This window comes from Cydia fagiglandana, chromosome 26 (genome assembly GCF_963556715.1).
Source record: "Cydia fagiglandana chromosome 26, ilCydFagi1.1, whole genome shotgun sequence".
In the NCBI taxonomy this organism is placed as follows: Eukaryota; Metazoa; Arthropoda; class Insecta; order Lepidoptera; family Tortricidae; genus Cydia; species Cydia fagiglandana.
Genome location: NC_085957.1, coordinates 4455482 through 4478610, shown reverse-complemented (window position 1 = coordinate 4478610; position 23129 = coordinate 4455482). Strand labels below are relative to the sequence as shown.

Below are 23129 nucleotides of genomic sequence, written 5' to 3'. Positions count from 1 at the left end.
GGAAAGGTAAACTTAATGTTGAATGGTAATGAAGATAGCAAAATTCAGGTAAGAAAAGTTCTTTATATTCCTAAAATTGGCTCAAACCTCTTATCTGTCAGTGCTATGGTGAAAAATGGCTGCACAGTAAACTTCACCAATGACGGCTGTTATATTTACGACAGCGAAGGCAACCTTTTGTGTACAGGAACACATGAAAACAATTTGTTCATTTTGAATACACACCGAGAAGTTGTCTCCAACCTAACTTGTTCTGCTAACTTAAATGATGTTGTCCTGTGGCACAGACGCATGGGACATCTGAACTTTACAGATGTTAGCAAGCTGCCGGAGTGCGCCGAGGGAGTTGAACCGTTTCCTGAGAAAAGTAAGAGTCCTGTTACCTGTACTACCTGTCTCACGGGAAATCAAAAACTATTAGTTATGAAAGCAGAAGAATATGAATGGCCGTATTAGATTCATAATTGTTACATATTTGCCGTGACTAATTTTTAAAACGTGTTTTTCAATTAAAAGACACATCAAGATTGTTTACCTTTTTTCTAATGCTAAAAATAACGAACTATAGTAAGTACCATTACTTATTATTATTTATTACTATCACAGAAGTAGCCGAAAACACCTCGCGTGATTTGTGCACAACCCCTTATCTAGAGTCCTAAGCATCGACTTGAACAGACAAAGTGAGGAAAAATCTTTCCTCAGAGAACTGTCGTCGCCTACAAAGGGGCCTTGACCCCGCTCCAGATTTTCCCTGACGCACAGAATAAGCTGAATAAGTTAATAGTACTACAGTACAGACAGTGGCGTAGCTAGCATGGGTGGCACCCGGTGCGGAAATTGTGGGTGTCACCCCAAAATTCAATCAAAATTGTAAAATATATTTAAAAAGAGTAATAGTAATTTATGCTAAATAGCTCGGGATTTACTCCATCGCTTTCATTTTACATGATTTTACGAATTTTTATAGGTGGCACTACTGAGGTTCACGGTCGGGTGTCACCCCTAAATGGGTGACACACGGGGCGGACCGCCCCCGCCGCCCCCCCCCCCCCTAGCTACGCCACTGAGTACAGAAAGGACACTTCCTACAAAACCGAAGTTTGACAGCGATTCAGTGTCGGATCATGATATTCTGTACACCCTTTCTGTAATGGCACTATCCCTATTTAGGGTTGTCAAAATTCAAGTAATTATCTTATCTGTGGTCGTGCACGCAAAGGGACGTCAAGTTGTGTCAACCCTAATAATTGCTCGGAACAATGCTGAGCCGAGCAGAGTTTGCCAGCTCTATACTCTGTATCTTTAGGTATTTAAATAGAAGTAAACAAAATCTACCCTCAAATGACTCCTTAAGCCAGTTGAGGGTAGATGGAAACGTTACATGATCAAATAATGTATGTTAAAGTCAGGTCGTTCAGTGACTGATCCAGGCGGTTTTGTATTTGGTCGGTTAACCAATAAATGTTACTACTACCCGAAAATGTACAAATTGTTTGTTTACATTTTTTAATACCTAAGGGGTTGTGCACAAATCACGCGGGGTGTTTTCGGCTACTTTTTAACCCCCCTCCCCCTTGGTGATATTTGGTGAGGTGAGGGCTACCCCCCCTCCCCCCACACAACCTCACGTGTATTTTTTTGATGTTTTTTCATTCGACCTAATTTTAAGATATTTAGTATTATATATAGAAAATCTTGTTTATTTTTCTATTTTCGTTAAATAGACTCGCTATTTTGAAGTGCAGAGAGAAGATTTATGTTTAACGAAGCCGAGAAAAAGTATCTACTCATGTGGTAGGTTTTTTTTCTTAGTTTCGTTCACTGTAGAAAAATACACGTGAGGTTTCCTTATACCCCCCTCCCCCAACGTGATATTTCGTGATTTTTTCGTGACCCCCCTCCCCCTATCGAACCTCGCGTGATTTGTGCTCAAGCCCTAAAGATACAGACTATAAGTAGCCACCGTACACATCAAGCTATGTGAAAAAGACTATGAAACGTAATTTCCTTCCTTCCCATACAAAATAACCCTTTTTATTATGTATTCGTCACGATGGAAATACCCTGACCTTCGATACCTAACACTTGAAGCGGTTAATCAATAAGACTACCACGCGTCTCAGTAGTAATGTAGCATACTTACTCATAGCACTGAATAAATAATTAGAGATGCACCGGATATCCGGTTACTATCCGGTATCCGGCCTATCCGGCCATTATTTTACCATCCGGCCGGATACCAGATAGTGACCTACTATCCGGCCGGATACCGGATAGTAACATTGCTTGATTTCGGAGTAAACAAATTGCATTTAAGAAACAGACACGGACATAATCAACATGTTTATTATTTTAAAACAATTTAATCATTCCACTGACTTGCACGCGCACTCATTTCGAACCTAGAAATAATTCCGCGTGAACGTTTACTAGGAAACAGGTCAAACCTGCAGAATACGCACCTGAAAAACCGAAATGTAGGTATAGTTCCGCTGGCCGAATATTCGGCGGCCGGATACCGGATATTCAGCCGATGGTCAGGCCGAATATCCGGTATCCGGTATCCGGCCAAACAACTATCCGTTGCATCTCTATAAATAATAGTACTCCGTACAGAAAGGAAACTTTCTACAAAACCGAAGTTTGATAGCGGTTCAGGGTCGAAGCATGCCTTTTCTAATATGGCACTATCCCTTTCGGCTATTTAGGGCTGTCAAAATTCAAGTCATTATCTTATCTGTGGTCGTGCACTCAAAAGCACGTCAAGTGGTGCCAACCCTAATAATTGCTCGGAGCAATGCTGAGCCGAACAGAGCCGAGAATACCCGAAAGGAGGAGTGTCTCCCCCTGCTCATCTCATAGGTAAACCACGTCAAGGGGCTGTCAACACCCAATGACCTTGAAATTGACGTTACTTATCTCATTACCTAAAAATCCTAAAATGCAAAACGTAATTCAAGACCAAAAAAAGTAAGGCAATGTTGCCACTGCAATAATTTGTTTGTAAAATAGTAAATTCCTTTTGATAAATAACCACGCTAAGATAATTTATTTATTAGTAATTTTACTCCTACGATTTAAAAAAGTACTTTTATTTACTTATTTTTACATAAATACAAGACGCGGTAGTAAAAAGTGGCAACATTGTCTTACTTTTTCGGTCTTGAATTACGTTTTGCCGTATAGGTATTCGTGGAATACTGAGCGTTGCGAGGGGAGGGTAAGGCGCGAGCCGCGTAGGTTTGAAAAAACTTTGTTAAGTAAGTACCTTGTGAAACTCGCGATGCGCGAAGATTAGCCTATATTTTTGATGTTAGTTACTTCACAGATATATATAACTCCGTACTTATAAGATAAATAAAGTCTAAGAAAAAAACGTGCCTCGGAAATCAAGAAAAAGTCAATCTCGAATAGATGGCGCCATTACCTTTGGCCTATTCTCGGCTAGATGGCGTTGACGACACCGTTTGATATTTAACAATTTTAACACATATCAGTGAGAGAACATGGGTCAGTATGGAACAATAAAAATTAAAAATCATTCATCCGTAAACATATTTTGATTAATTTATACATTTTCAATTTTATTTTAAGTTTTAATCGTGTGTCGATAGATGGCAGTAAATGTACCGTGACTACAAAATTTACTTTGGCAATAGCCCTCTATAGGTACTATATATTCTCTTTGGTTGCATTAAACTTCATCATCATCATAAGACGTCCACTGCTGAACATAGGCCTCCATTAAACTTACTTTTATAATTTAACGAACCGGACTAAAATGTCGTTAATCCATAACCACACATTGCGAAAACTGACTAAAGGTCACAGGTGGATCATATTAATATTCTTTCGTAGCTATTTGAAAACTATTGGGAAACCTGCCTATATGAAACAATTTTTTACCACACCAGCTCGGAAAGTCTTACGTTGCACTTCAAAAACTGATAGCACAGTTGTATTTTATTCACATGTGAGGCAAAGTAGCAAACATTTGAGTTGTTTTCTTATGTTTGCTGGTAGAATTTGACTTTTACATGATGATTTTGGATGATAAATATTTTATAACATTCATTTGAATTTGATTTTGTTTGTTGTGTATACATATCACATGAGATTTACCTATTTTAGACTTTTTATCATCTTATCATAGCTTAGTAGCCAGCGATAATCGGCGCGATTCGGGAAATGAATTAGAGATTCTTTAGATATGAAATAGTAAACATATGTGACGTTCCACGGCAAAAGGTACCTTAGGGCCGCAATAATATTGGAGCGGCATTAATAATAGCGTAAGCGCCAAACGCCATAAGGTACCTTTAGCCGTGGAACGTCACATATCTTTACTATATCGTTTCTAGTTAATCTCTAATTCATTTCCCGAATCGTGCCGAATGTTTTGTTTTGGTGCTACGTCATCGTCAGTGAGGAGACACTCCTGACTTCGAGCAAACCCGGCTCCTATCGGCTCAGCATTGCTCCGAGCAATTATTAGGGTTGGCACAACTTGACGTCCTTTTGCGTGCACGACCACAGATAAGATAATAGCTTGAATTTTGACAACCCTAAATAGCCGAATGGGATAGTGCCATAAGTCCGAAAGGGATAGGTTGAGGAAATCATATGTATACATATCACAAATGAGATTTACCTGTTTTAGATTTTTTATCGTCTTATCATAGCTTTGTAGCCAGCGATAAATAAGTAATGTTTTGTTTTGGTGCTACTATTCGCGACTCACACCGCGGCCACGTGGAACATATCAATCAAATTGTCATACCAAGTTTATGTATTACATAAATACATTAAACAGTTCCGCCATAGATAAGGTGTACCCAATACACTCGTAATGCCCAATAGATGACACCCTGCTGTCACCTCTTTAACGATGACTTAAGAGCGCTCTTACAAGAAAAGTCGAAATAATGCAAAATTGATGATATTACTCGATGAAATTCAGGACTTTACGCTCATTATTATAAGCAATGTTATTTTAAGCAATTTAAATGTCAAACTTCTATGACATTGTGACGTATAAATAACACTTGCACTGTGTGTGCTATCAAATTTGTTGCAGACTTATCTTGGTCCAACTCTACTAGATTCTCATTATACGGGACCATCGACGCGATTGGGGAAATGATTTAGAGACTCACTACTAATTTTGGGGTTTGCCATAAGTCGCGCGTGGCGCTGTCTCCACCTAGCGGCCATATCTGTGCTGATCTTAACAGACGCGTTTTGTTAGAGAGTGAATCTTCTGTACCTAGTACTATTATTTATTCTGTGCTATTGCTATGACAGCTGTCGCCGTACCCAAGTTATTTTACTACTTATACTACGACCTACATAGAAAGTGAATGCCTCCACTTTTCACCCTACATCAAACTTATTATTGGCATATAGTTTTCAAACATTAGATTTCCAACTTTAATGTAATACTCATTAAGTCTATATTACAATAATTACGTTCACATTTTTGAGCGACGCGTTTTTATATGCCGACTTTCACCTGTAGTAAAAAATTGAACCTAATGCTTATAGCATTAAAGTTCACATTTCCCTTACCTATTTACTTATCACGTGTTGCGTCTCGCATTTTGACTAAATAATTATGTTTTATTGCGTAACAATATTGATGTATTACAAATATCTATTTTCAACCTTAAGTGGTCTCATTAGAGTTCATTTTGATAAATACTTTCATGCAGTTATTACATTTTGATTTACTGCATAAAGGGTCATTCCACCGTTTCGGGTGTTACACTTGAACTCATAAAATAAGGTTTTATTCGATATTGTAACAGGAACCAGGAAGTTATAACTATTGATTCATCTACTACTTTGATAATATTTTCTTTTCCTGTACACACATAATTAAAGTATAAGACCAATAACGAGAGAATCACTAAAAAGTAGCTGTTTCGGGCGTTACGCGAATTGGCCTATACCTTCTGACCATCAGTACCAAAATGCATATTTTAGCGAATTTTGTCAAGTAACCTCCAGTTTTATTTATGTCAAGTAATAATAGTTACTATAGTCTACTGAAACACTGAAGTAACACTTAGTATCACATTTTGTTTAATTTTAATAAAATAAATTACCTGTTTCGGGTGTTACTCATGGTTCGTTTCGGGTGTTACGAGTACGAAATTAAGACATATTTATACGAAATTACGGCTCATTTTATTGAAATTAGTGTCTTTTTAATGAATTCGATTAAAATCATAAGTAATAAATACTGAATTAGTATTAAATACATTAATCTTAACAATAAAAACTGTTTCTCGAAGATATCATAATTATTTTTCTTTCGATGCGATTTTTTTCGAAAATATTGACTTGATCAAAAAATGGTTGATGGTGACACCTATTCATTTTGAAAGATCTATCCAACGACACTCCACACCACAGGATTAAAGGAGAAAAAAATTAAAAAGTATTTTGTACTGGAGCTACCCTAAAAATTTTTTTTTTTGTAATTTTTGTATTACTACTTTGTTGCCATGATTGATTTTTGTATCCATGCCAAATTGCAGCTTTCTAGCACTAACCACCACGAAGAAAAGCCGGGGACGGACAGGCGGACAATCAACACGTTTCGGGTGTTACACAATTTCAAACTTTAAAACATACGACTAAAGCAGACGCTAAAACAATAATTATTACACATTTGAATAGGTTCACATTATAGCCTTTCTTTGGCAAAAAATGTTTGGCTATAGTTAATTACGGGAAAAGTTACACATACTTTTATCTCTTTTACGTTTCGGGTGTTACTTTGAGACCACAGTCTAGAATACTCTTCTAAAAACCAATTAATCCATGCTTTTTAATATTTTTAAAGACAAATTATAAAATTACGATATTTTACCTGAAATAACTGCAAGAAAGTTGTAACAGTTTACAGTTATTTTCTATTAAATTAGTCTTGCCAATATCGCTGTATAAATTTAGTTTTACGCGTATCATTTAAACGTCGCGATCAAGTACATAGAAAACATGTAAAAAATGTTTTTTTTTTCGGGTATTTTTTCTGACATGAAGGTTTGGTATGTTTTCTATGGAAATAAGTTAGTGTTGACTTCTTAAACCAATTTTCATTTTTGAACCCTTGGTAGCGTTTATTATGGAATGACCCTAAACGAAATGTCAAATTTATGTGCTGATTTGGGTTTGGGCTGAACTCAAGGTTTTTTATATCGCAGAAAAAAACATGTTATGTGGACACGGAACTACGTATTAGGTATATACATAAGTATGAAACATGTGATCTGATATTAACCATAATAAAGTAAGGTGTATTCGGGTAATACCGAATGTCGGATAATTCCGAAATTCACTTGAAAATCACCCTAAATTCCATCATAATAAAAGTCTCTTTTCGGAATTATCCGACAGTTTTCGACATTCGGAATTACCCGAGTAAACCTTACAGTCAAAATGAAACCATTTATTCCACTTTATGACTAAAATAATTAGCCTAAACTTCAATATGATAAAATGATTCCCCAAAATTAGAGTTAAAAAAAAACTGGGCATAAATATAAATAATATGGCAAAATAAACAATACAAACTAACGATATAACCTATACCTACGTACTTACACGTAATGAAAAATCCAAAAATACGAAAAATTCACAACACAACACCAATAAAGCACCTCCGGAAAGTTTAGAAAAAAGTTAAATTCAAAAAAGTAAACACTGCGGTAACACGACCGAATTCAAACGTCGCGGGAAACCAGCGGGGCCTGAGGCGGGAAGGGGCTACGCGATTCGGTCGGGTTATAATGACGAAAGACACAATCGTACGAGCGGCAGGTCAGAGACTGACTATGAAATAGAAAATGGCGGCCGGTGACGTAAAGGCTATTTGTACAATTAACGCCATGATAATACTATCTGCTTTAAGAAACGCGCTGATACTGTATTGATAAAGGCTAAAGTGTGTGCGATTTGAAGACTGCGAATAAATTAAATATTAAACAAACACTCGTACACACGCAGTTCACAAATAAAAATAATATATATGTTAAAAGAGGCATAGCTATACATATAAGTTTCAGTGTAACTCTCTGTACAATTTGTACCTACCAATATATATAGTTCGTTTTTTTTAGCATTAGAAAGAACTCCACAGAAGCAAGCGTGCAGTTTTTATCAGGCTCGTTATTTGTTAATAATTATTGAATTATCTAATGTAGCATGGTCAATACATATAATTTACTTCAAATTAATAACGCTAAAAGTGCCGGATTAGGAACCACAAGTTTACTTCTGCGAAGTTCTTTCTAATACTAAAAAAAACGGACTATAGATTAAGAAACTAGTATAAGTAACGAAACTGGGTCCTGTAACACAGGGTTTCCTAGATCAGAACACAGGGACGTGTATGTCGTTTTGGTACCAAAACTGATGCATGGAGTGAGCACTCTATTCTCACTATAGGTAGAGTAAGACCAAGAAAAGTATGCAGCGATTTTGATAGCCCATACACGCAAGTGTTATTTACACGTCATAATTTCATAGAAGTTTGACGTTTAAAATGACACTTGCACTGCGTGGGCTATCAAAATCGCTACAGACAGACAATTAACATCTGTATGTAATGAACATGATATTTTCGTTAAAATACAGGTTTATTTAATATACATACTTAAAAAAAACATAATTAAATACAAAACTTAAACTATATCTAAAAATAAATAAAACTAAACTTAAAATAAATGATTATAAAATATCCACCTGCGGCATGGTGCCGTAGATGCTGGCAGCATTTCCTCGCTGTATCGCAATACTTATTCTTTGCGCGAGGAAGCTGCCAGATCTACGGTCACCAGTGGCGTCAGCTAATCTTTTTGATAAGTCCTTAAAAAGGCTAGACGCGTTCGGACCCCACGGGCCAAGGGTCTCGACACCAAAAGGTACGAAATTGTATTCGGGGCCGAGACCCCTATATTTGGTCTTTTTTAATTTTTCGGCCGCCTGTGAACATGATTGCAATAAATAAATGAAATGAAATGAAACGACTTTTCACGGTCTAATTCTATTTCTCTATGCAAATGGTTAAACTGGTTAAAGCAATAAAAAAAAAATTAATTTTATTGTTATTTTATTTTCGTTTCATTACGTCACCAATTACCATTCGCGCTCGTCGGACCACTCATAATTCAGGTGCGGTGACCAAAGCCTAAAACAAAAGATCCAATCAGATGGGTCTCCCCAAATATATCGACGCGCATTCGGCAAAAGCCGATAGGAAAAAGCTTTATGTCCGCGCAATAAGAGCGAAGAAGCCGACGACGCGTCGCCCGGCGCCGGCCGATGCGAGCCGAGCCGAACGACGACTTATTCGCTCTTATTGCGCGGACATAAAGCTTTTTCCTATCGGCTTTTGCCGAATGCGCGTCGATATATTTGGGGAGACCCATAGAGTCCGACCAGCGAGTCGTGACACAAAATAAGTTTTTGGCAAAAATTTCACTTTTGGTACAAGCTTTTATCGCTGACTGTACTTTTCTTACGACAGACAACTAATATTCATTGAGACAATTCGAAAAACCCCTAACACAATTAGGTTGCGTTGTTTCATCACAGCCGCCGGCCACTCCAAGGGACGCATTTATGCGTTAGAGGGAGCAAGTGATATTGCTTTGCTATCTCATTCTACCGTGTATGTTGTGTTGGCCCAATACGTACAGTGGCCTATTTTATAAAGCTACAAGTTACAATTTACAAGCGGAAGTCTCGTTCTAAAACATAGGGTTAGAAAGAGACTTCCGCTTGTAAATTGTAACTTGTAGCTTTATAAAATGGGCCACAGGGGTCTATACTTCGTTTTTTTAGCATTAGAAATAAGGTAAACAATCTTGATGTGTCTTTTAATTGTAAAACACATTTTAAAAATAAGTTACGGCAAATATGTAACAATTATGAATCTAATACGATCATTTATATTCTTCTGCGTTCATAAGTGATAGTTACTGATTTTCAATTAAAAGACATGTAAAGATAGCTTACCTTCCTGCAAGTTCTTTCTAATGCTAAAAAAGACAAACTATAAAGTCGTACCAGGCGTGTCTCACTCCGCGATTTCGTCGCTTTGCTACAGGTAACTAAAAGTACATCCGTTCGGCCCCAATTTTGGGGTTTGCCATAAGCCGCGCGTGGCTCTGTGAGTCTGTGGCCACCTAGCGGCCATAATCTGTGCTGTTCGTAACAGACGCGTTTTGTTAGAGAGTGAGTCTTCTGTACTTAGTACTATTATTTATTCTGTGGTCGTACCTCAGCCGCTGCTGGGTCCTAGTGGTGGCTGGATAGCGTCCATGTTTCTTGAAATACTCCCTCGCAATCTGTATCTCCCTCTTCTTCTTTTCCATCTCCTGATCGAGCAGTTTGTGGACCTCTTCCACTTTCTGCGCGAGGTATGCTGAGGTCATAAAAACAAAAAAATTAGTGATATTGCTATCTCATTCTACCGCATGGCTGCGTCCCGTGGAGTGGCCGGCGCTGGCCCATCGTATAGAGGAGCCATGAAGTGGGACTGGGCGGGACGGGACATGTTTGCCGTATGCCGGATGACTTGTGGGCTAAAACAACAACCAATTGGGACCCACATCAAACCCGGGGTCGCGGCAAACCTCGACGGCGTTGGCGGGATGACCTTGGCGCCTTTGATAGGAACTGGTGGGAGACGGGTCAAGACCGGGATACGTGGAAAGGGAGGAGGGAGGCCTTTGCCCAGCAGTGGGACACTCTAGGCTAATATAAATAAATAAATAAATAAATTAAATTATATACAGTGTGTTTTCTGTAACAGGAGCAATAAATTAAACTGTAGGCTGTACTCCTCAAACTGACCAACATTTGCTCAGCAACTTTTGAAAATAACTCATGTTTTGATTTTTATTATACTTTAAATTTTATTTTAAGACGCAATGTATTGCAAATTTTGTTATGTTAAAAGCGTGACAAGTGAGGTCAAACATACCGATGTCAGCGTACATTGAAGGCAATATTTATTTTGTATGAAAAAGAGGAAGTCTAAAGGATTCATAATTTTTAAAAGTTGCTGAACAAATTTTGGTCAGTTTGAGGAGTACAGCCTTTAGTTTAATTTATTGCTCCTGTTACAGGAAAGCACCCTGTATAAGTAGGTATATAATATACTTGGTCAAGCAAATCTTGTCAGTAGAAAAAGGCGTGAAATTCAAATTTTCTATCGAAGGATAACCTTTCGCGCCTACATTTTATTAATTTACCGCCTTTTTCTACTGACAAGATTTGCTTGACCATCAATAATAACCTTTTGGTTTAAGGGTCTTCTCGGGTTTTCCGGTCCTTCCGCCCTTTTCTTTGTTATCCTCGGCTTTGTCTTCCTTAGGTCTGAAACAAAACGATTGTTCTTCTTGTACTTTCTATATATATATGTTGCAGTCAAAAGTGTGAACTGGTCAAAAGAACTTTTAACCAGAAATAGGTATGATTTTCATGTAAAACTACTTTTGACCAACATGCTCAGTCAAAAGCAGTTTTGCCTGTTTTTGTCTGTATTTACACTTTTGACTGCGACATATGTATGTATATTTGGTTAAGAAAATCTTTTTTTGAAAAGAAAAATCGCGGGTTAGCAACACTGTTCGAATAATTCTAAAATCGCGAGTCGTTTGTGTTTTATCTGTGGAATGTGGACGGAGTGTGACAGCCATCTTGTTTGTTAACATTCTGAAACGTTTCTATTTCAAGCGAAATATTGCTGTCGCCTTTATACTTAAATATATATATATAAGTCAAGGTGCCTGCCAGGGAAGTTGCGGATGCAGATGTTTTGACATCCGCGGATGCGGATGCGGATATTTAAAGCCTCACATCCGCGGATGCTGATGCGGATGTCAAGATTTGGTACTTAAAAAACGTCAAATATTACATTTTTAGCATTTTTTATTTAAAAAAAACCAAACGTTTAGTATTTGGGCAAGAATATAGGTGCGTTTCATTTAATAAACAGTACACAGAACAATAATCGATATAGGTCTGTGAAACAGTAACTTGGCCGACTTTTTGGGATATTAGACGATTTAGTTATAGGTAATGACGAATTTACCTAGCACTTACGCCGGCGGCGCCGCCGCTAATACGTTCCTGTTACCGACTTGGTCGACATCCGCATCAAGCGGATCTTCCGCATCGATTTTATGCGGATGCGGATGTTCCGCGGATGCGGATGCGGATGCGAATATGAACTTACATGTCAAACTTATTCCTCGGGTCGTAGGGCATAACCGAGTATTTCTTTGTGATCTCATTAAGCATATTGCACAGATGTTCGATGTCTCGGCTGTCCTGCTCTATCGAGTGCTGGAAGTGAGTCAGGTGCATCCGTGTTATGTGGTCCTTTCCATTTTTCCTGGTTACGTAATACCATAATGATTACTTGGGTCTATACAGGGTGTTTGGTACATCGTTTGCCAAATTAAAACGGCAGATATGTTGAGACATTTGCTATCTTCTCATGCCTAGAAAAACAAAATTGGCCATGGTTTTTTTTACTACTACGCAAGTAAAAATTTGAAATATACGAAAAACTGGCATAGTAGTGAAAAAAAAATAAAAATTTCTAGGCATGAGAAGATAGCAAATGACTCAACCTATCTGCCGTTTTAATTTGGCAAACGATGTACCTAACACCCTGTATAGTTTCCCAAATAGTTTTAAGTCATAATGTATTGTTTGTCCGAATTTTCGTTAGTCATAATTGCTTTTTCTCTGAAACGCGTAACTTTTCAGGATTGCCATAAAACAAACCTAACCTATCTATAGAATGACCTTACGAAATTCCTGAAAAGTTAACGGTTCCAGTTTTATGACTAACTATACGAGTATGTATAATATGACAAACAATTCATTATGACTTAAAACTTTATGGGAAACAAAGGGATTAATTTATTAATATTTAATTAATTGCTATAGTTCGTTTTTTTAGCATTAGAAATAAGGTAAACAATCTTGAAGTGTCTTATAATTGAAAAAAACATTTTAAAAATAAGTTGCGGCAAATATGTAACAATTATGAATCTAATACGATCAATTATATTCTTCCGCTTTCATAAGTAATAGTTTTTGAATTTTATAAAGCGTTTTTCAATTAAAAGACATGTCAAGATCGCTTACCTTCTTGCAAGTTCTTTCTAATGCTAAAAAAAACGAACTATAGGTACAGGGCTGCCAGATCGTAGAATAGGATACGAAATTCGTATAATCGATTTTATTCGTATCTATTACTGACGTATAGTTGGTCAATCGGTATAATTGGATAGGTACGAAGTAAAAACACCGATGTCAAACTACTGACAATGCTTCAAAAAAACAGTGTGCCAATACTGAAATACACGTCAATCCAAGTTCGAATATTGCTGGCATCTTTCTCTGTCACTCTTATTACGCCTTCATTGGAGTAAAAGAGTAAGATCCCCGCATTTTGGGGGCTTACCTCGAAAACAGTTTGCCGGTTTTGAAAAAAAAAATTAAAATTAATAGTTTTTTTTTTAATTTTGTACTCGTATAATGCAATCGAATTTCGTATAATTGCGGGCACTGGATCGTATAATCAAAATTTATGTACTGGCAACCCTGGCTAGGTAGATACCAGAAAAGTAGATTAGGTTTCTTTGATTAGATCCCCATGGAAAGAAATGAAATGAAATGAAATGACCTGAACTGAAAACTGAAATGAACTGCGACCGAAAAATTAGATTTAGGTTGGAATTAGGTTAGAATTAGGTTAGAATTAGGTTAGAATTAGGTTAGAATTTTGACCATCACAGAAAGAAACTACTGCTACAAAAAAGATTAGGTGTTGATAAAGATCATTGTCTCCGAGATATTTAATTGGTATCAAAGTTGAACAATATTCGGCCGTGGTTTTCTGGCCGTAACTTTTGTGTTTTAAAATTACAATTCTAGACACGTTTTTCGAGACGTCAAAGACAAACCCTGTAAGGTAGAAGTACTAGTGCTCGGGCACTTTATGTCAAAGTGACAAGGATTAAATTTGAATACGGAAAAATCTTCGCCGTTCAAATTTAACCGGGACTTTATTGGGACATAAAAATACAAATTCAACAATAATAAAACTAAACTTCATGCAATATAAAACTTGAAATAATCTTATAAATAAACTTATAAATAAAAAATGCTCCCCAGGTCGCTGTCATGTGTTATGGTGCCCAGTAGACTGGCAGCGTTACCTCGTTGGATGGCCAGACTTAGTCTCTGGCCAAAATAGCTGCCAGCCCTCTGGTCACCAGACGCATCTATTTAAGACGCTCGGAAATGTCTTTATATTAAAGATTTCGCACTGATATATTTACTTTGAAGCACTGGTGGCCAAGCGGTGCGAGCGTGCGATTTGCAATCTGGAGGTCGCGGGTTCAAACCCCGGCTCGTACCAATGAGTTTTTCGGAACTTATGTACGAAATATCATTTGATATTTACCAGTCGCCTTTCGGTGAAGGAAAACATCGTGAGGAAACCGGACTAATCCCAATTAAGGCCTAGTTTACCCTCTGGGTTGGAAGGTCAGATGGCAGTCGCTTTCGTAAAAGCTAGTGCCTACGTCAAATCATGGGATTAGTTGTCAAGCGGACCCCAGGCTCTCATGAGCCGTGGCGAAATGCCGGGATAACGCGAGGAAGAAGATATTACTTTGACATAAAGTGCCTATGTCGAATACTAGTGCAGTGTCGAGCACTAGTACTTCTACCTTATACGTTCTATTACTTACGTGTTTTTTCCCACTGAAATATTGATACGAGTCATACATAAACTTTAAAACAAAAAAACTGGCCAAGTGCGAGTCGGTCGCGCCCCAGGGTAGGTACGTAATCACCATAGAGGTACAATAACATAGAGATGACACGGGGGAGGGGCCAAACGACCGAGCGATATGCACTTATGGAAATTTCAGTAGGAGTAGCAGAGAAAGCGGTATTATTGCTTGTCCTTGTCACAGTCTCACTTTTTGTTAGTTCCCCACCAAAAATTTTGTATGGTTTATGGTGGGCAACAAATAACCCGACCGAATTACGTAGATTGCTTTTAGTATGTTGTCAGTAATGTTAAAACGTGTTTTTAATATTGTCGTTTTGCGTATGTTTAGTCCCTCACGGAGGCACGCGTATAGCTCATCTATTTAATACTAGGTCTATGGTAATCACATTTGGAGCATTCCACGGGCTGTCCCGTACAAACGCATTGTATTTGCTGTGTTGCGACTTTTTTCTCGGCATTTAAAGCAGGCGATTATTTTTCTGTGCATATTTTTGACCATTTGTCATAGAAAAGGCAACTCTTATACCTTTAAATCTTCAGAAACTTCGCGTTTGTACGGGACAACGGTAGACAATTTCATGGAATGCTCCATTTTTTTTAACAAAGTACGAGTATCATCATCATCATATCAGCCAGAGGATGTCCACTCCTGGACACAGGCCTCCCCCAAAGTGTGCTACAATGACCGGTCCCGCGCCACCCGCATCCAGCGGACTCGACGACACCGAATTTGTCGTTCAACTGACAGGCCGATATCGTCCGGCGGACTGGTAATCAGTGGGCACCTTTAAAACATAGTATAGGTTGTTTTCCATCGTATTAAGCCTCCTCCACACTCGTGCGCGAATCGCGGCGCGAAGCCGCGAACGCGAGTGTGGCGTCGATTTTCGCAGACAGAGAAATCGACTCCACACTCGCGTTCGCGGCTGCGCCCGCGATTCACGCGCATAGTCTGGAGGGGGCTTTAGGCGTGGCTCACTTCGCGATTTCGTCGCTTTGCTACAGGTAGCTAAAAGTACATCCGTTCGGCCCCAATTTTGGGGTTTGCCATAAGCCGCGCGTGGCGCTGTCGCCACCTAGCGGCCATATCTGTGCTGATCGTAACAGACGCGTTTTTTTAGAGTGAGTCTTCTGTACCTAGTACTATTATTTATTCTGTGGAAACGTTCGTATTTGTCATGCTACTTCAGTCAACCTCAGTACTTTTCGTGTCGAGACTGACTGAAATAGCATAACACGGTCGTACGTTTCCGTGAAAATACGATGGAAAATAATTATGCACTACATCTGTAGGTACGTACATTTTGAGTTGCAGTACTCATAAAGTTCCAACATGTTTTGATATTTTACCATTATGACATGAGTGATGTAGCCGACCTGTAAAAAGAAAATTACAAAAAATACCGGACAAGTGAGACTGGTAGTCGTCCACCGAGGTTTCCGTACTTTTTTAGTATTTGTTGTTATAGCGGCACCAGAAAATAGATCATCTGTGAAAATTTCAACTGTCTACGGTCGTGAGATACAGCCTGCTGACAGACGGACGGACGGACGGACAGCGGAGTCTTAGTAATCCCGTTTTACCCTTTGGGTACGGAACCCTAAAAAAGACAATAGATTTCGCGACGAACGGAAAGTCTTCAACAACTCTCAGATAACAGAGAATAAAAGTTCCGGTTAATCCGGTTATAATACCGGATTAACCGGAACTCTATTTACAACTCCTGCATTTAATATTAGTTTCGTCATTCGCGACAAACGCGACATCTAGTGTCGAGTAGCAGTGTTTTTCGCAGTTATCGTCTCTTACCCCCTTTCATAAAACTTTACGGGCCTGAGGGGTTACCGCGAAAACCGAAATTCGCAAATTGCGGGGATCTTTCTCTTTTACTCCAATGAAGGCGTAATTAGAGTCTTCTTCCTCGCGTTATCCCGGCATTTTGCCACGGCTCACATAGGAGCCTGGGGTCCGCTTAACAACTAATCCCATGATTTGACGTAGGCACTAGTTTTTACGAAAGCGACTGCCATCTGACCTTCCAACCCAGAGGGGAAACTAGGCCTTATTGGGATTAGTCCGGTTTCCTCACGATGTTTTCCTTCACCGAAAAGCGACTAGTAAATATCAAATGATATTTCGTACATAAGTTCCGAAAAACTCATTGGTACGAGCCAGGGTTTGAACCCGCGACCTCCGGATTGCAAGTCGCACGCTCTTACCGCCAGGCCACCAGCGCTTCGAAGGCGTAATTAGAGTGACAGAGAAAAATGCCCGCAATTTGCGAACTTCGATTTTCGCGGTTATAGCCCCTGATTTATAGTGCGATTTTTTTTAGCATTAGAAATAAGGTAGGTAAACAATCTTGATGTGTCTTTTAATCAAAAACACATTTTAAAAATAAGTTGTGGCAAATATGTAACAATTATAAATCTAATACGATCATTTATATTGATCTGCTTACATAAGTAATAGTTAGTGATTTTTAAAAAGCGTTTTTCAATTAAAAGACATGTCAAGATCGCTTACCTTCTTTCAAGTTCTTTCTAATGCTAAAAAAACGAACAAATTATTTTTTATCCGTTTCTTACAAATACATAAGTCAAAATGACAGATAAGGACAAACGATTATTATCTAATTGAGGTTTGAGGTATGAATAAGGGTGTTAGTCTATAAACAATATTACCTCAAACGCCAAATGCTTCGAATATATATCTCGCAAGTGATAGTATTTGCGAATACTTATACGTCTGAAAAAAAAACAATACGACATTCATTAATAAATTCGAGCAACACGGAAGGAGGCGGCATTCGCACTATTTCCCCTCTGCCTAGGTACAAGATCAACTGATCTATATATAGTTCGTTTTTTTTAGCATTAGAAAAAAGGTAAACAATCTTGATGTCTTTTAATTGAAACACTCATTTTAAAAATAAGTTACGGCAAATATGAATCTAATACAATCATTTATATTCTTTTGCTTTCATAAGTAATAGTTTTTGATTTTTAAAAAGCGTTTTTCAATTAAAAGACATGTCAAGATGGCTTACCTTCTTCAAAGTTCTTTCTATTGCTAAAAAAAACGAACTAATGAAACTAGTTGCGCTCAGATTTTTAACTATAACTAATGGTGTCTATGTGAGGAAAAGTAATCAAATGCAAATTTTGAGTTGTTTTCTTATGTTTGCTGGTCGTATTGACTTTTAAATGATGATATTGGATGATAAATATTCAATAACATTCATTTGTTTAGTTTAGTTTGATTTCGTTTGATATTTTACATTTAATATTTTGTTTCGAGTTGGTGTGGTGAAAAATTTTGTGTTTCACTCGGGGGCAAATTTTGTTTAACCCTCGTGCTTTGAAACCCTCGCAACGCTCAAGATTCCATTTTGGCATCTTTCGCTTGCTCGGGTATCAATATTAGCACGAGCGGTTAAACAACAACTTTGCCCCCTTGTAAAACAAATAACTATTGCCCAAGTCTCAGCTTCTTATGTTTGACAGTTTCCGACTTACGTCATTTTTAAGATTTATTAAAAATAATTATTATCTCACAAACTACTTCCAACAATATTTCTGAAATTCTTAGCCAATGTACTATAAATTAAGACTCACTTCTACAAAAATATATTAATAAGTACTATAATTAAAAAATAAATAATAAAAATAATAATGTACCCGTGAATGGGTTCCAGCAGGCGTTCTACATGACATCAAATCTCTCCAAACGGCCTCTACGTCTTCTTCCTCGCGTTATCCCGGCATTTCGCCACGGCTCATGAGAGCCTGGGGTCCGCTTGACAACTAATCCCATGATTTGACGTAGGCACTAGTTTTTACGAAAGCGACTGCCATCTGACCTTCCAACCCAGAGGGTAAACTAGGCCTTATTGGGATTAGTCCGGTTTCCTCACGATGTTTTCCTTCACCGAAAAGCGACTGGTAAATATCAAATGATATTTCGTACATAAGTTCCGAAAAACTCATTGGTACGAGCCGGGGTTTGAACCCGCGACCTCCAGATTGCAAGTCGCACGCTCTCACCGCTAGGCCACCAGCGCTTTTTTTCTCTCAAACGGCCTCTACGTGTTGGATCCATATCCCCACGCACGCCTTATAAATGACCGGGCTCGAAAGACCCGAGAGTTTTAAAACGGAGATAAAAATAATAAAAAGCGCTGGTGGCCTAGCGGTGAAAGCATGCAACTTGCAATCTGGAGATCGCGGGTTCAAACCCCGGCTCGTACCAATGAGTTTTTCGGAACTTATGTACGAAATATCATTTGATATTTATCAGTCGCTTTTCGGTGAAGGAAAACATCGTGAGGAAACCGGACTAATCACAATAAGGCCTAGTTTACCCTATGGGTTGGAAGGTCAGATGGCGGTCGCTTTTGTAAAAACTAGTGCGTACGTCAAATCATGGGATTAGTTGTCAAGCGGACCCCAGGCTCTCATGAGCCGTGGCGAAATGCCGGGATAACGCGAGGAAGAAGAAGAGAATTAAAAAATAATAATACTAATGACATCAAAGCTCTCCAAGGGCCTCTACGTGTTGGATCTATATCCCGACGCAAGCCTATCAAAAGACCGGGATGTGTAGGCCCGTGAAATCCAAAATGGAGTACAAATAATACAAAAAAAAAATCTTACCCACGTCGCCAGATGTATGAGAGGCAATAACATAAATTATAGATGATCTTGTTCCTCACGTCCCCATCATCTACGTCGCGTTTGTCGGTTACGCCAAAATTTTCCGTATACTTAGATTTCCTGGCAATGTCGTCGATTATCGACAGGTCGAAATGTTCGTACCCTGAAATGGTATAGGTCAGCGGTTCTCAAACTTTTTTGGTGACTGAACCCTTTTGGAAAGCGAAATATTTGACGGAACCCCAAATTATAAATTTTCGTTCGTCACTGTGGACAAGATATACTTATAGTATTGGATACCCCATACAGTGTATAGTGGACCTTCACCAATCTGTCTGACGGATGAAACTATGAAAATATGAAAGAAAATATGTTCCAGAACATAAATAAATAGGGTTGCCTAAAGAAATATGGTCAAGGCTATTTTTAATAAATTTTTGAAAAAAAATTTTTACCGCCAAATTTCACCGATTTGTCTGACGATCGAAATAAGTTTCAATGGAAAGTATACAACTTGTACAACATAAATCATCTAGGTTGCCTATCTTTTTCCGGTCACTATTATGTGGTTGCCGTGTTTAAAGAAGTGATTTTATATCGATATTTGCACTCATCTGTCTGACGCTTGAATTATACATCAAAATGATGGTAATTTTATTGCAAATACAATGGTATAGGGTTGCCTGCGAAAATCCGGTCACAGATAAGGGTTGCCAGGCTTTTAATTAAAATAAAAAGGGAAGACTTTTAGCGATAACTCATAGACGGCTGAACTCATCAAGTTTTATTTTATTTTATTTGATTGAGTTTTTTAAGCACTATTTTCATGATTTTTTTCATATTTTTTGGACAGATGTTTCAAAAGTTAGAAAGAAATATCTTTTTTTTTTCTTTCTAAACGATTATTTCTGAAATGATTCACTTTATCGAGAAATGTTGTTTAAAGACCCCTATTTATTTTAAAAGGCCTTTTTTTTTAACTATACTGTTGAAACTTGGTAAGTAGATGTCTTCTGTGAACCGCATTAAGATTTTCACACAGAAATAGAAAAAAAAACAATAAATTTTGGTGGTTCATCCGCGGATGTGAGGGTTCAAATATCCACATCCGCATCCGCGGATGTCAAAAAATCTGCATCCGCACCATCCCTGTGCAACATGGGTGCAACACCGTATTTCTTACAAAATCTTCCACGAAATTACGAGAGTGTATGGGACTTCAACTCAGGGAATTAACATACTTTTTGGCCACAAATTTGGATTACGTGTTTATTCCGACCAGAATGAGGAGCTCAAACTTTCAAGCTACCAACATATAAAAAAAAACCGGGCAAGTGCGAGTCGGACTCGCGCACGAAGGGTTCCGTACCGTGCAAAAACGGCAAAAAAAAACGGTCACCCATCCAAGGACTGACCCCGCCCGACGTTGCTTAACTTTGGTCAAAAATCACGTTTGTTGTATGGGAGCCCCACTTAAATCTTTATTGTATTCTGTTTTTAGTATTTGTTGTTATAGCGGCAACAGAAATACATCATCTGTGAAAATTTCAACTGTCTATAGCTACCACGGTTCGTGAGATACAGCCTGGAGACAGACGGACGGACGGACGGACGGACAGCGAGTCTTAGTAATAGGGTCCCGTTTTACCCTTTGGGTACGGAACCCTAAAAACTGATGAAAAAATCGTCAAAAAAAATTAAAAATTGCCCAAAACAGTGTATGGATATTTACGTACCTTTTTTGCTGTTTCGGGTATCCGTTATACCAGGCTTAGGCCCCTTAGGCCCCATAATAGGGCGCACAGGTTCATTAGGCCCCATACCAGGCCCTACTGGACCCGTACCAGGCCCTACTGGACCCGTACCAGGCCCTACTGGACCCGTACCAGGCCCTACTGGACCCGTACCAGGCCCCATAGGCCCAGTACCCATGGCAACATTCTCCTTCATGGAAAAGAAGGCTCCTGGCGACAGTCGGCGGTACACCTCATCATCTTCAGAAGGTGGGCCTCGGGTCGGAGTGGCCCTGGATTCCTCTTGCCCATCCGACGACGAGCAAAGAATTACTGAATATAATACAATACAATTAAATATGCAAGTTAGGGGCTGTCCATACATTACGTCATCGATTTGTGACGATTCTTGACACCCCCCCTAAAATCATCCAAAAATCATGCTTCGGATGATCCCGTTTCCTCCTACGTAATGCTACCATCATCCGATGTCCAGACCCCCCCCCCTAATTTGAAATGACGTAATTTATGAGTAGCCCCAAATGGGGCATTATCTATGAAAAGGGACCTTTTGTGTCGGGGGTTAAAACAAAACTGACTGACTTGGTGATGTCACTTTAACTTCATCAGTAACCGGAAATTTATTTAAATTATTTTATTCGCTGTACAGTCCAATAACAATTTTTTGGAACGATTTTTCACCACACCAGCTCGGAAAAGCTTACACGGCACTCCAATAACTGATAGCAAAGTTGCATTTTATTCACGTGTGAGGCAAAGTAATCAAATGCAAATTTTGAGTTGTTTTCTTATGTTTGCTCGTAGAATTGACTTTTAAATGATGATTTTGGATGATAAATATTGGTTGTTGTTGGTTGTTCACACATGTTGAATTTTATAAATAGGTACATCTAGTTAAATAGATAGAAAATGAGCAGTTTATCACAATAAAGTAATAAGTGAATCTATATTGACAGCGCTGCCATTACCTGCTCCTTCCAACCCCACGCTCCCCTACATAAAAAAAAAGAAATACAATTATAACTTACTTATACAAATTACGAAGAATAAAACAATTGTCCGCCTCATTCTGCTTCCTTTAAAAATAAGAAATATTTGTTAGCACATAAAATAATATAATACATAAATTCATTTAGACTTTTCCGATCAAGTAGGTATTATTTATTTAAGACGAGACGGAGAGATTTATTTGAGACGTCCCACGGGTAAATAGGTACCTTATGGCGGTTGGCGCTTACGCTATTATTAACGCCACTCCAATATTATTTCGGTGCTATGGGACGTAAGCGCCAGCCGCCATAAGGTACCTTTTGCCATGGAACGTCACATTTTTTTAGAGCACCGTACGAAACTTTGTTTACGGTGCTCTTATGGGATCACTTCGGTTTTGCAAATCAGTTAATTTTTACCATTAGAACCGCTGAAAGATAAAAAAATACTTAGTTGGAAATGAATCAAATACTTAATTACGTTTTTAATAACACCTTAAAATACATTGGGTTTTATAATTATTATTTGTGATTTTATTACTTAGGTATATCAATTATTTTTCCATTGGAATTGAAATTATAATTAAATGTTTATTACAAGCTTTTTATCACCTTGCAATGTAGGTACATTACATAGGTACCTATGTAACTATGTTTGTAGGTACATACCTACATACATACACACTTTTTGACATCCGCGGATGCGGTTGCGGATGTGATATTTAAAGGCTCACATCCGCGGATGCGGATGTCAAGATTAGGTACTTAGAAAACGTCAAATATTACATTTTTAGTAGCAATTTTTTTTAAATAAAGAACGAAACGTTAAGTATTTGAGCATGAATATAGGTGCGTTATATTTAAAGTAACTGGGCCGATTTTTGTCACTAT

At 38.3% G+C, this 23129-nt stretch overlaps 1 protein-coding gene across 1 annotated transcript; it reads right to left on the bottom strand.

Moving 5' to 3' along the window:
• Positions 1–11303: 11303 nt before the first annotated feature.
• LOC134677315 (uncharacterized) lies at positions 11304–21319 on the bottom strand. The gene is made up of 6 exons (XM_063535751.1): positions 21232–21319; positions 19496–19658; positions 17525–17588; positions 16137–16216; positions 12257–12415; positions 11304–11394 (listed from the first exon to the last, which is right to left on the bottom strand). The coding sequence occupies exons 1-6, from the start codon at positions 21314–21316 to the stop codon at positions 11304–11306; spliced, it is 642 nt and encodes a 213-aa protein (XP_063391821.1). The 5' UTR covers positions 21317–21319.
• Positions 21320–23129: the final 1810 nt, after the last annotated feature.

Coding starts and splice junctions, on each gene's coding strand:
- LOC134677315 (XM_063535751.1), bottom strand. CDS start 21,316: ATGGGGCCTAATGAACCTGTGCGCCCTATTATGGGGCCTAAGGGGCCT. Junction 19,659..21,231: donor TACCCGAAACAGCAAAAAAG/GTACGTAAATAT, acceptor ATACCATTTCAG/GGTACGAACATTTCGACCTG. Junction 12,416..16,136: donor TACTGCAACTCAAAATGTAC/GTACCTACAGAT, acceptor TTACGTAACCAG/GAAAAATGGAAAGGACCACA.